The following is an 11,067-nucleotide window of genomic DNA, read 5'->3' on the forward strand; positions in this document are numbered from 1 at the left end:
AAAAAAAAAAAAGAAGATAAAAACCAGGTTAGATTCATGTCACGTGACCGATGAACTGTCAACACGTTCTGTCAATCACGGAGACGGCTCAAAGGGTACAGCCTATCCCAGAATTCGCGTTGACCTGAAGGAAGAAGAAACTAAGAGGAAAGTGACCTTTGGATTTCATTTTCCCAGTTCGAGGAAAAGTGATATTTCATAATTCATGCACATGGTTGGTCCGAAGCAAAAGTGAAAAGCGAGTGCATGAGTTTTCACGAATTACAAGGCGGTTTGTGAGCAGGATATCCGAATGTTAGGCCTTGTTGAAATTCTAACAGCAACAACAACAACAGCAACAACAAAATAATTTCAGATTCTCACTGTTTGCAGGTGTCACCAAAGTTCGTTGACATTTTGATATTGAAAATTATTCACAGCCCTCGTCTGGACACAAGCCTATCCGTCAAAGGACGAAATGGCAGAAGGTGATAAAACTAAATCCTGTCTGAAAGAAGACGATGAAATGGTGGACATTATGTACAGCGGGAAGACTTTATGGAACAAAATCTTGCGTTTGGACGAGGAATGCACTAAAAAACTAAGCTTCTGCGCAATGTTAGACTCTAGCTTCGGACGTCTCAGGCCGTTCATGAAACTCCTAGAGATATCTTGTCACGGAATTCCCTGGTATCTTTGTACCATAGCTGGGCTAATGATGGCATACAGACCGGAAAATATTGAAGTTTTGATGAATTTATTAATAGGTTAGTGTACATAAAGTGACAGCTCAGTCGGTTAGCGCGCTAGCGCAGCGTAGTGACCCAGAAGCCTCTCACCAATGCAGTTGCTGTGAGTTCAAGTCCAGCTCATGCTGACTTCCTCTCCGACTGTACGTGGGAAGGTCTTCCAGCAACCTGCGCATGGTCGTGGGTTTCCCCTGGGCGGTGCCCGGTTTCCACTCACCATAATGCTGGCCGCCGTTGTATAAGTGAAATATTCTTGAGTACGGCGTAAAACACCAATCAAAAAAAATAAAGTGACAGCCACAAATATAAGAACATAAAGAAATTACCTTGAACATGAAGTCATACCTTAGTGCTACATTTCAAGTATGGCTTTAATTGTTGGCCTCACAAGCACATGAGTTCTAGGGGAATCTCGTAAGCCTGTAAACCTTATGCATGTGGAACATTTTTTGATATCATAAATTTTCGACATGTTCGCGATAAACCTAGCAAGAATGCAGTGTATCTTAGGGTAAAGCATTGATCTACATAGATGTCTTACTTTTCCATGCATATATATGTCCAAATTGTGCATTGGTACTTATTCATAGTTTTGAGCACTCGGGTTCCTGGCAAGGAAGAGGAGGTGATAAATAACATGGATCTAAATAGGCGAAATCCTGTTTTTTGCCGATTGATCACATTCTGATTACTTTTCCAGAAAGAATTTCTTACCCATAAGGTATATTTTTTATGCTAACGTGTTCCTCACTTGCCTATGTTACCTGGGTTAAATTTGGTGTGTTTTTACGGCTAATACTTAAGTCACGTGACTAAAGAGTGTGCTCATGATTGGCTCAGAGCAGCTATGCCATCACTGCAAAACTATGAACAGACATTTTTCATTGCCAAATGACAGAGGGTTTGAGAATACTGTTAAAGCGAATACTGTATTGCATGCGTGCTGAGAATAGTTTTTCCAAACAGATGCAAACTGTGTGCAGTGGCCATATCATCCAACATAAAACCGTTTACACCTTCGACTATCACTTGTGAAGATGTTAATTTGTTTGTTGGATGGTGTTGGAGAACGGCAGATTTTGGAGAAGGATGTTACATTGCTCATTCACGCAAGCAATTGTTCATGTAAGCTCTATGCATATAATTACATGATAGCTGGAAAAGATCCATAACATTGCTAATGTTGAAGGTCAGTGCATATGAAATGGTATATTTGCAAGTCTGAAGTAGAACTGAACATGTTGATTTCCAGCTGTCTTTGGGGTGCTAATTACCATGTTTTGTTGTCTATCCATACTTGTAAATGTGCTGCTAATTATCATAGTAATAACCAAAATGCTAACTGTCACGAATGTGCTCTTGTTGTGAAGTAGAAGATAAAGATCATGTAGGAACTAGGGCTGTCCTTAAAAAATTCATTGTTGAGGATAACCCAACCCTATCAAAACAAAAAAAGGGTAGGTTAGTAGAAATTTATTTTCTTTTTTTCTGGCTAATGAGGAAATAGGGATTTTGAAGAAGTTGATATTGAGAGAAAAAAAGCAGAAAAAAACCCCAAAACAAAACAAACAACAGCCTAAGGAAAATTTTAGAGTAGGGTACTTTTTGGATTTGGATTGATTAGTTTATCCCAGCAAATGGTTTATGGCCACATCAGGAATTACCTGCCATTATGTAAAATTGATCACAATTCCATGAAAAAAGCAGAAGACACAGAAATACACCTATATAGTGGTTAGCAAGAATAAGTAACCATATTATATTTTGTACTTCTATGTATGTATGACATTTATTATGTCATGGGTGTCCTTTGTGCTCTGCCTGGTTTCCTGTCACCACAGTGCTGGCCTTCAATCAAATAATTAAAGCAAATAAATAAGATTTAAGATGTGACATGCTCACAGGTGTCAAATATCTGTCATCTTTTGATTTTCCATAGATTGTTATTGAAACTTTTTGCATTTAGGTGCATTCAGATTAGCCTCTTTGGCCGTACGTGGGATAGTCTTCAAAGGAATCAGTATATTGCAAAATGACTGATCTGATTATTTTTATATTATTAATTTTCCATTGTTTTTTCTTTTTTTACCAGGTTTATTTCTGGACATCACAGTAGTTGGGCTTACCAAGGTGATAGTTCGTCGAGCACGACCCGCTCATAATCAGATGGACATGTTTGCCACAATATCCGTGGACAATTATTCCTTCCCATCAGGCCACGCGAGCAGAGCAGCCATGTTGTTGTTGTTTTTTGTAAAGAAAGTGTTTTCCCCAGGGTCCATGTGGTGTTACCTCATGTGGGTGTGGTCAGTCAGTGTTAGCGTCTCCAGGGTGATTCTCGGGCGTCATCATATATTGGATGTTGTTGCAGGATTTCTTATTGGGATATGTCAGTATTACGTTTTATTACAATTCTGGCTTCCGGCCTCGCTTTGTATAAGTATACTGGAGCCATATCTGGGCCATTTCCATTTGTAGTATACTGCAACTATAATAAGGCCACAGAAAAACATTACTTTTCCAATACAAACCCCCTGAATTAAAAGAAAAGAATGACTTTCTTTTGTAAAAATTGTTTTGTCTTTTTAAGAAATTTAAAAAACATCAGTGGATTGATAGAATAAGAAATGTGTAATTTTCGAGCATTACTTAACTACATGGTGAAGCTCAGGAATCTCAATAACTGGTCTATCATTAGAGCTGTAAAAGCAGTAGGCCTACCTGGTTTATAGCTGTCTTAATATGATATGCCTGTTGTCAGTCTACTCACCACAAAGTGTACTTTACCCACAACAACTGCAAAATAAAAATAGAAAAAAAAAAAAAACAAAACAAAACAAATCACGTTGACACATACAGTGGTAAACAAAAGCAAGCAATTTTTTTATGAGGCCTTGGATAGCGCTTTGAAGTGCTCATATAAAGGCGGATTATGGAAGCATCTTATGGCATCTTAATACAGGTATTTAGATTTTGACACCAAGTACTATATAGGGTAAAATGAAGCATTTAAGGCTACAGAAAAGACAAATACTGTGACAAGTTAGTAAAATGTATGCCCTGAAGACAATGCTAAAAGGCAGAAAAATGACACAGCATGTAGTTTTATTTTCGTCATATGTAATAGTGTTATAAATAATGTAGGTAGTAAATATAAAAAAAAATATGAAATTTTGAATTAATTTGCACTGATTTGAAGTGTTGTGTTGAAATGATGAAAAAATTTGTGGATTTCTTTAAAAATTTTAACATCAGTAAGGTGAAATTGAGAAAATGAGCAAGAACAGGTTAATCTGTTAAAATGAGTTTTGACAGAACATATTTTCAAGGGATTGTTTTGTGAAAATTTTTGCTGTTGCTTTGAAACAAGATTCTGTGTAATTTACGAATATGACCAGATCAGCATTTTGATATTTTTTCTAACCAGTTTGAACCAGATAGCTTATGCGAGTTCAATCATCAGGGGAGAGAACTGGCATATTGGTGTTGTAGAGTAGCTCCCCTTTATTGAAATCTAGTGGAAGACTGTGAAGTACTTTGTGTTTTCAAATCTCTCAGGGTCTTAATCTGTTTATTTAATGATAATCTGTTTATTTCATGATAATCTGTTTTTTCATGATATGCCAAAAATGATTTGTAGAGCTTGCCCCTCTTGCCATGTTGATCCGTAGTTTGCAAGGCTGAATAGAAATTTGCAACAGCAAGCGGCCCTTACGAGAAAATGCACACTGATTGATATTGGAAACCATGGACCTAAGATCTGGAACATAAAATGAATGAAATCTGTCAGATAGATAAACCCTTGGCAGTGTTTATACGAGAACTTTGGAACTCGTCAATGTGGACTGATGTAAGAGCACACTACAGAATCATCCTTTGCCACTGTATATATACAGTAGTATGTTAACATTCTCTAGAATATAAAAGATAACTGCTTACATAGTAAAACTAGAGCAGCAATGACAGTGTGAGGCAAGAGGTTACTCTTAATCGGTGAAATACAGCTTCTTGTCTGTTTATCTCTGAGTTCTTTTCCAATTGTTAAGGGACATTTACAGAAGAAATTTATTTTCCAACACATTTGAAATTGTATGAGGCACAGGTGTGATTATTTATAAATTCAAGTATTAAAATCAGTTACATTGCTTTAAGCAAGAAAAAATCATAAAATATTTATTCCGGGTAGAACGGAATATAAGAATGTGGACCTGGAAAATTGAAATCGTTCTAGGAACCTGTCCTAGTGTAATAGAACAGTTAGATTAGGAGCTCACCATAGCACAGTGATTGAGAAACTGGAAAAGTCCGCGTTTAAATCTAGGACATTACACAACTTCTGTTTTTCTTAGCTGCAGCAGCAGTGGGACTTCCTGTGTATGGTGTCTTTGCCATGGTATTCTAGTTGAACAGCACTGTAAATATGTCAGCGCTGAGTCTACCTGCTGCAAGGAAAAGTCATCATGATGTGACCAAAAATATCATGAAAGAGATATTGATCTCCAATTGAATCAAGCAACCAGACCATCAGTCAGTCTATCAATCACACCTCTCCGGTATTGGAAGCAGTTTCAGGTATTACTTAAGATTAATTATCTGTATTTTTGTAGTCTTTGAATGCAATTGGCACATTTTGGAATATTGTGTTGATTCTGGCAATGCAAAAACACTTCTTCATTTCTGTACATTGTCTATACCAGCACATTTATATGCATCCGTACCCATCATATCTCTGCTGGTTTTCAACAGACCAAACATTGATACAAAGGATATGAATTGAAATAGATATAGGAATAGATCATGTGTTTTAGTATATACTGTAATAGTTCATATTTGTAAGCTGTTACAATGATTTATTTTTGGATATCATATATATGCTGATTTTCCTCTTGACTTGGCAACTTCTGGTTCTTTAAACAGAGTGTTATTTTTGTCTATTAAGGGTTTCCACTAGGCATGTAGACGAAATTCTACAAAATGGCGAGTAACATTCTATTCGAGTGACTTTGAAGTTAGGTGTATTAAGTGTGGTTGTCATATCTAGTGGAAATTGGATTTATGTGGTTTTTAAGACAGGTTACCATTCCAGTAACATGTTAAAATTTTTTTGATCTCAAGCCTATTTTTTTGTGTGTTTGCTCAGTTGTTTGCTGTGTGAAATAGGCCCTATATTTGTTTTACACGTATAATTGTACAGATTTCAGACAGTTTCATGTAGTTACTTCTGTCTCATATCAGATGTAAAACAGGACCATTTTGTTATAATTAATGAATGGATGTATGCTACTGTATATTTTAAAAGTAATGAAACAAGAAAATTTCATTGTTGTTGATAGTGTACTGTAAAGGTTATTGCTTTAAGACTACACGAGGTACGAAATACTGCATATCATTAAAAATTGTATATTTACTGTGATATAATTTATGCTTTACTTGCAATAAAATGTAACATTTTGAAATTCCAGTTATCAGAATGTGCCTTAGCTTCATATGTGATAATTTCATTGTCCTGCAGCTCTTTAAACTTTGGAAATCGGTAAAAATCTGCCCATTTAGCCCCACGTTATCTATCAGCTCGGGTCCTTGCGAAAACCTCTGATGCTCAAAGCTATGAATCGTTACTAAGTTCCGAAACCAATGGAAACAGATCTCTTTAAAAACTCTGGCCAAGAATGGTATTGAGTGAGTGAGTGAGTACTTGGGGGTTTAACATTGTACTTAACAATTTTTCAGTCATATGGAGCGAAGGAATCCTTAGAATGTATGCAGTATGCTTCCTTTTTGCAAGACCGATTTCCACTACTCTTTTATCTAGTGCTGCTTCACTGAGAGGCCTTATCGAAGGGCAATTTAGTTGCCCTGCGTGAGTCATTATACTGATATGCGCCAACCAGTTGTTCCACTATCCTCTTTATGCTTAACGCCAAGCGAGGAAGTTACAACTTACTCTTTTAAGGTCTTAGGTGTGACTCAACCCAGGATTGACCTTGGATATACCGCTCCTGAAGCAGACGCTCAACCAACTGTGCTACTGGGGCCGGTAGAATGGTATTGAAGCCACTTCTCATACAACCATGAAAGTCAAGTCCGGAACCGTAATCCCTTGAATAAGACCAGCCACATGAACCCTGTTTCCTTGACGGTATCTGTTAGCTTAGTTTTTTGTTTTCTAATATTTCAGGGGGCCTCCGTGGCTCAGTCGGTTAGCACGCTAGCGCAGCGTAATGACCCAGGAGCCTCTCACCAATGCGGTCGCTGTGAGTTCAAGTCCAGCTCATGCTGGCTTTCTCTCCGGCCGTAAGTGGGAAGGTCTGCCAGCAACCTGCGCATGGTCGTGGGTTTCCCCCGGGCTGTGCCCGGTTTCCACCCACAATAATTCTGGCCGCCGTTGTATAAGTGAAATATTCTTGAGTACGGCGTAAAACACCAATCAAAAAAAAAAAAAAAAAAAAAAAATCTAATATTTCAGTGTTATCACAACAGTGTCTTGAGCAGAAGACACATGACACTGGGCCTACCCAAGTGTACAGAAAATCTCCTTGTTCTGAGCACCGAATAAGGATGTAAGAGTATGGCCAATTTAGGGATACGGAATCAGCACTAACTGGCTGACAGTGAAGATAGGTTTCATGGGTTAAACCGTCACACTTGAATAATTCTGCCCTACCGAAAATTCAACTTAACCTTGGCAGAGCCTGGTATTGCCTATCTCTCACATCAGCCAATCAGAATTGATTCTGTATCCCTTTAAGACATAGCATCTGTTGCAAGGCTGAACTTAGTCTTACACTTCAGAGACCTAGGAATGCAAACACAGTAAAGTACTGGGGTGCTGCAATGGCCTAGTGGTTAGCTTGCTAGTGCAGCACAATGACTCCGAAGCTTCTTATCAATGTGATCACTGGGAGTTCAAGCTGTGGGTTTGTCCTACCCAGTTTCCTCCTACCATAATGCTGGACGCCACCATTAAAATGAAATATTCTTGAGTACGCTGTGAAAACACCAATGAAATAAATAAATCAAAACACAGTAACAAAAGCTTCTTGGCAGTCTTTCTGCTCCCCATTTCTGGAAGAGATTCTTCATGTGTGTACACCATACACATCAAACAATGGACATACTGTCATTTCTGAACTGTTATTATTGATTTATTCACATGTTACAAGTTGACATATGGTCAAAGTATCGTACAGACGCGTGAGTTTTCTTCCAATCTTAAGTGAATATAGAACAAGCGTGATTTTGGCTACTATAAATAATACTAATACCACATGGACGCCTTCAGACCAGACTCATTTGAAGATTAAAAAGCAAAATACTAATAATAAAAAAATGCATTCTTATGCCTTAAATTTTTACTAACCTTTGCCATAACCTTTCATGACTCTGAACTAAGCTTAGGATAGTTCAAATAAGACAAAACAGACAATTTGTCCCAGTGTCTGCCAATTCATTCAAAAGTCAATGGCTTAAGTAGGGCCGACTTGCATGATAATTATCACACCATGTGCAAATACAACATTAAATATTTTGCTGTTTAATTTTTCGGGGGATCAACTCCACAAAACTCTCCTAGCCCTTAGATATTAACATCTAATCCCCATAGTAATCAGATTAATTAAGCTAATAAAGTTCTCTGTAAGATGGCCCTGGGTCCATACTTATCACACAAAATAAGACTTAAGTAATAAATTGCAAGTCATAAAAAGCCAAACTCAAACGGGAAAGAACTCATTTTGTCCTGCAGTAAAGAATCAGTGCACCGATTTTAAACATTCTACAGTGAAACATTTTAACTGTAGCTGTGTTTGAATTTTTGTGTGAAGTCTTTCAAGAGGTTTGATGAATACAGGCTCTTTAGAACAGCCAAAGGAAAACCAGGACTACCCATGACAATCCAGGACTACAAAGACAAACGGTCATGGGAGTTAACAGTAACTGCCTTAGGATGAGAGTCTTGTGCAAGTGAGCCTTAAACTGTCAAGGTACACATATAGTTCAAAGTTTTCAAGCTTTAGTAGGTTAATGGGTTAGTACAGGAGGGTCTTGGGCTTAGTCTGTAGGCCTTCAGAGTTCCCCTTAGTTTACACTGAAGCAGCTGTTTATTCACACTATTTTACATACAACCACAAAAATAGTTTGCAACCACAAGACATTAGCACTTCAGATAACGACTAGAATGCATCTATGCGCCTTCACTACCCAGGGATAACTTTACATGTACTTCAGTGTTGGGAGGAAGGGGGAGATAACTAGGAGCAAATGGAAATTCTTGTCAGAGAAACCGTTTCTACTTGATTGTATTGAATAACGAAGCTTCCCCACTTTAAATAAAAAAAAAAAAATTAAAATAACCACAGATTGCTTTTATCACTATTGTATACAAAAAGGAGAGCAGTCTATTTCAGAAGTTGTTTTTTTAAGAAAAAATAAAAACCAGTATGTGCTGTATAATGTAAGACTGAACACTCTGCTGTGACAAAAATACATGAGGTTTTTACCTCTGTCCTCAGACAAAATTGTGTCGGTCTACAGCAGCTCTCAATAAACATCAGGACAGATACCGGTATTGAATTTTGTGCCATTCGATGCTTACATACACTTTCAAAACTTATTCAAAATGATATCAGAATTACCCACACTCTTTTTTTCACACAAAATTTTTTTAAAAAGAGATGGCACAGTGTCAAATATCATTATTCTGTCCTAACAGCATCAAATGTATGCCAAACCTTATGCTGAGCTATTATTATGCAGATTTGGTTAACCAAACATTAGTTTACATGAGAAGTTGCTTGAAAACTTTTCACGTAACAAAATATCGTTGATATCTAGCGATTTACTCACAAGATCCCTAAATAAACACCATGTAACCATGCCAAAAGGTTATAAAGAATAATAGTAAAAATATTTAGCGTAACCACATTATTTTACATTCATTTTTAGAAAGCTATTAATACGGCACTGCTTTCGCAGCTCCAAAATACGTCTGTATCAGCATGTAGGAGAAGTTTCTGTTGGAAAATCACACGAACTCTCATTACCATAAATTAACTACAAGACTTCTCAACCCACATAGGAAAAACACAGGGCGTGCAACATACTGATCCACTGACAGAGTACATTTCTTAGGTTCACATTCATGATTTTTGTTTTTATACCTTCATAGTATAAATAGGATGTATACTGTGTTTTTATACCCTCATGGCCTTAATACGACGCATACTGTGTTTGTATACCTTTATGGCCAAAACACAATGTATCCTGTGTTTTTATACCTTCATGGCCTTAATACAATGCATACTGCGTTTGTATACCTCCACGGGCCAAAACACAATGTATACTGTGTTTTTATACCCTCATGGCCTTAATACGACGCATACTGTGTTTGTATACCTTTATGGCCAAAACACAATGTATCCTGTGTTTTTATACCTTCATGGCCTTAATACGATGCATACTTTGTTTTTATACCATTGTATACATACACAGTTCATCGCCAAACTCACATACTATGTTTTTATACCTTCATGGTTTTTAACACAATGCATTTCTTTATCTTCATGGTAATGATCTCACAATGCCTGTCTAAAACTTGGTGGTATCCAAAGAATGTACTCTTCACTTCTTGATGTTTTCATGTATTCGTTGCCTCTGTATTCATCTGACAGCTATATGAAAGTCTTATAGTTATAAAACTGTATTTGCATGGAGAGGTCAGTTATTAAACGCATTTGCTGAAGGATCTTATATGTACAAGCCTGCCAAAAATTTATTCTAAAGGTGAACAAATCCACATCAGGCTAAAACAGGACTAGCGATATATCTTACAACATTATCAACAAATCTAGAAGATTAGCAGTGCATTAGAATATAATTACATGTGTATTTATAGCTATTATAACACACTGGGTAATTTATTCATTGACACATTTTCTTGCGGTAGTGGTAGGAGGGTGGGGTGAATTCTTTATTTGTCTGACCAAGGAACAGTCAGTGTTTTATATCGAACATTCAACATTTAACTTCCGTATTTGACCTAAAGTTTAGCATCTAAAACTGAACATTCAGGAGCACATAATGACCTTATAAAGATATTTTTAATGCCAGCATGTTTTTTTTCTGATAAGAAATTTCACAAAAAACCTCTGAAGAACCATTTTATAGTGGATAAATCAATCTGAATCAATGGGTCACATGAAAAAAGTTAAACTTTAGATAAAATACAGAAGTGTAAATCGATCAGAAGAGAAATCAAACTCACTGGATCAGCATACGTGAATATGTAGCTAAAAATAACATATATTACAATGTAGGACTTATATGTGCAGAAGACAGCAAA

At 36.9% G+C, this 11,067-nt stretch overlaps 1 protein-coding gene across 1 annotated transcript; it reads left to right on the plus strand.

Moving 5' to 3' along the window:
- Positions 1–174: 174 nt before the first annotated feature.
- LOC135480674 (polyisoprenoid diphosphate/phosphate phosphohydrolase PLPP6-like) lies at positions 175–3,516 on the plus strand. The gene is made up of 2 exons (XM_064760571.1): positions 175–746; positions 2,821–3,516. Exons 1-2 carry the CDS (start codon positions 458–460, stop codon positions 3,204–3,206), a joined length of 675 nt encoding a protein of 224 aa, XP_064616641.1. The 5' UTR covers positions 175–457; the 3' UTR covers positions 3,207–3,516.
- The last annotated feature ends 7,551 nt before the right edge of the window (positions 3,517–11,067 follow it).

This window comes from Liolophura sinensis, chromosome 13 (assembly GCF_032854445.1).
Source record: "Liolophura sinensis isolate JHLJ2023 chromosome 13, CUHK_Ljap_v2, whole genome shotgun sequence".
Lineage (NCBI taxonomy): Eukaryota > Metazoa > Mollusca > Polyplacophora > Chitonida > Chitonidae > Liolophura > Liolophura sinensis.

Coding starts and splice junctions, on each gene's coding strand:
- LOC135480674 (XM_064760571.1), top strand. CDS start 458: ATGGCAGAAGGTGATAAAACTAAATCCTGTCTGAAAGAAGACGATGAA. Junction 747..2,820: donor TTTGATGAATTTATTAATAG/GTTAGTGTACAT, acceptor TTTTTTTACCAG/GTTTATTTCTGGACATCACA.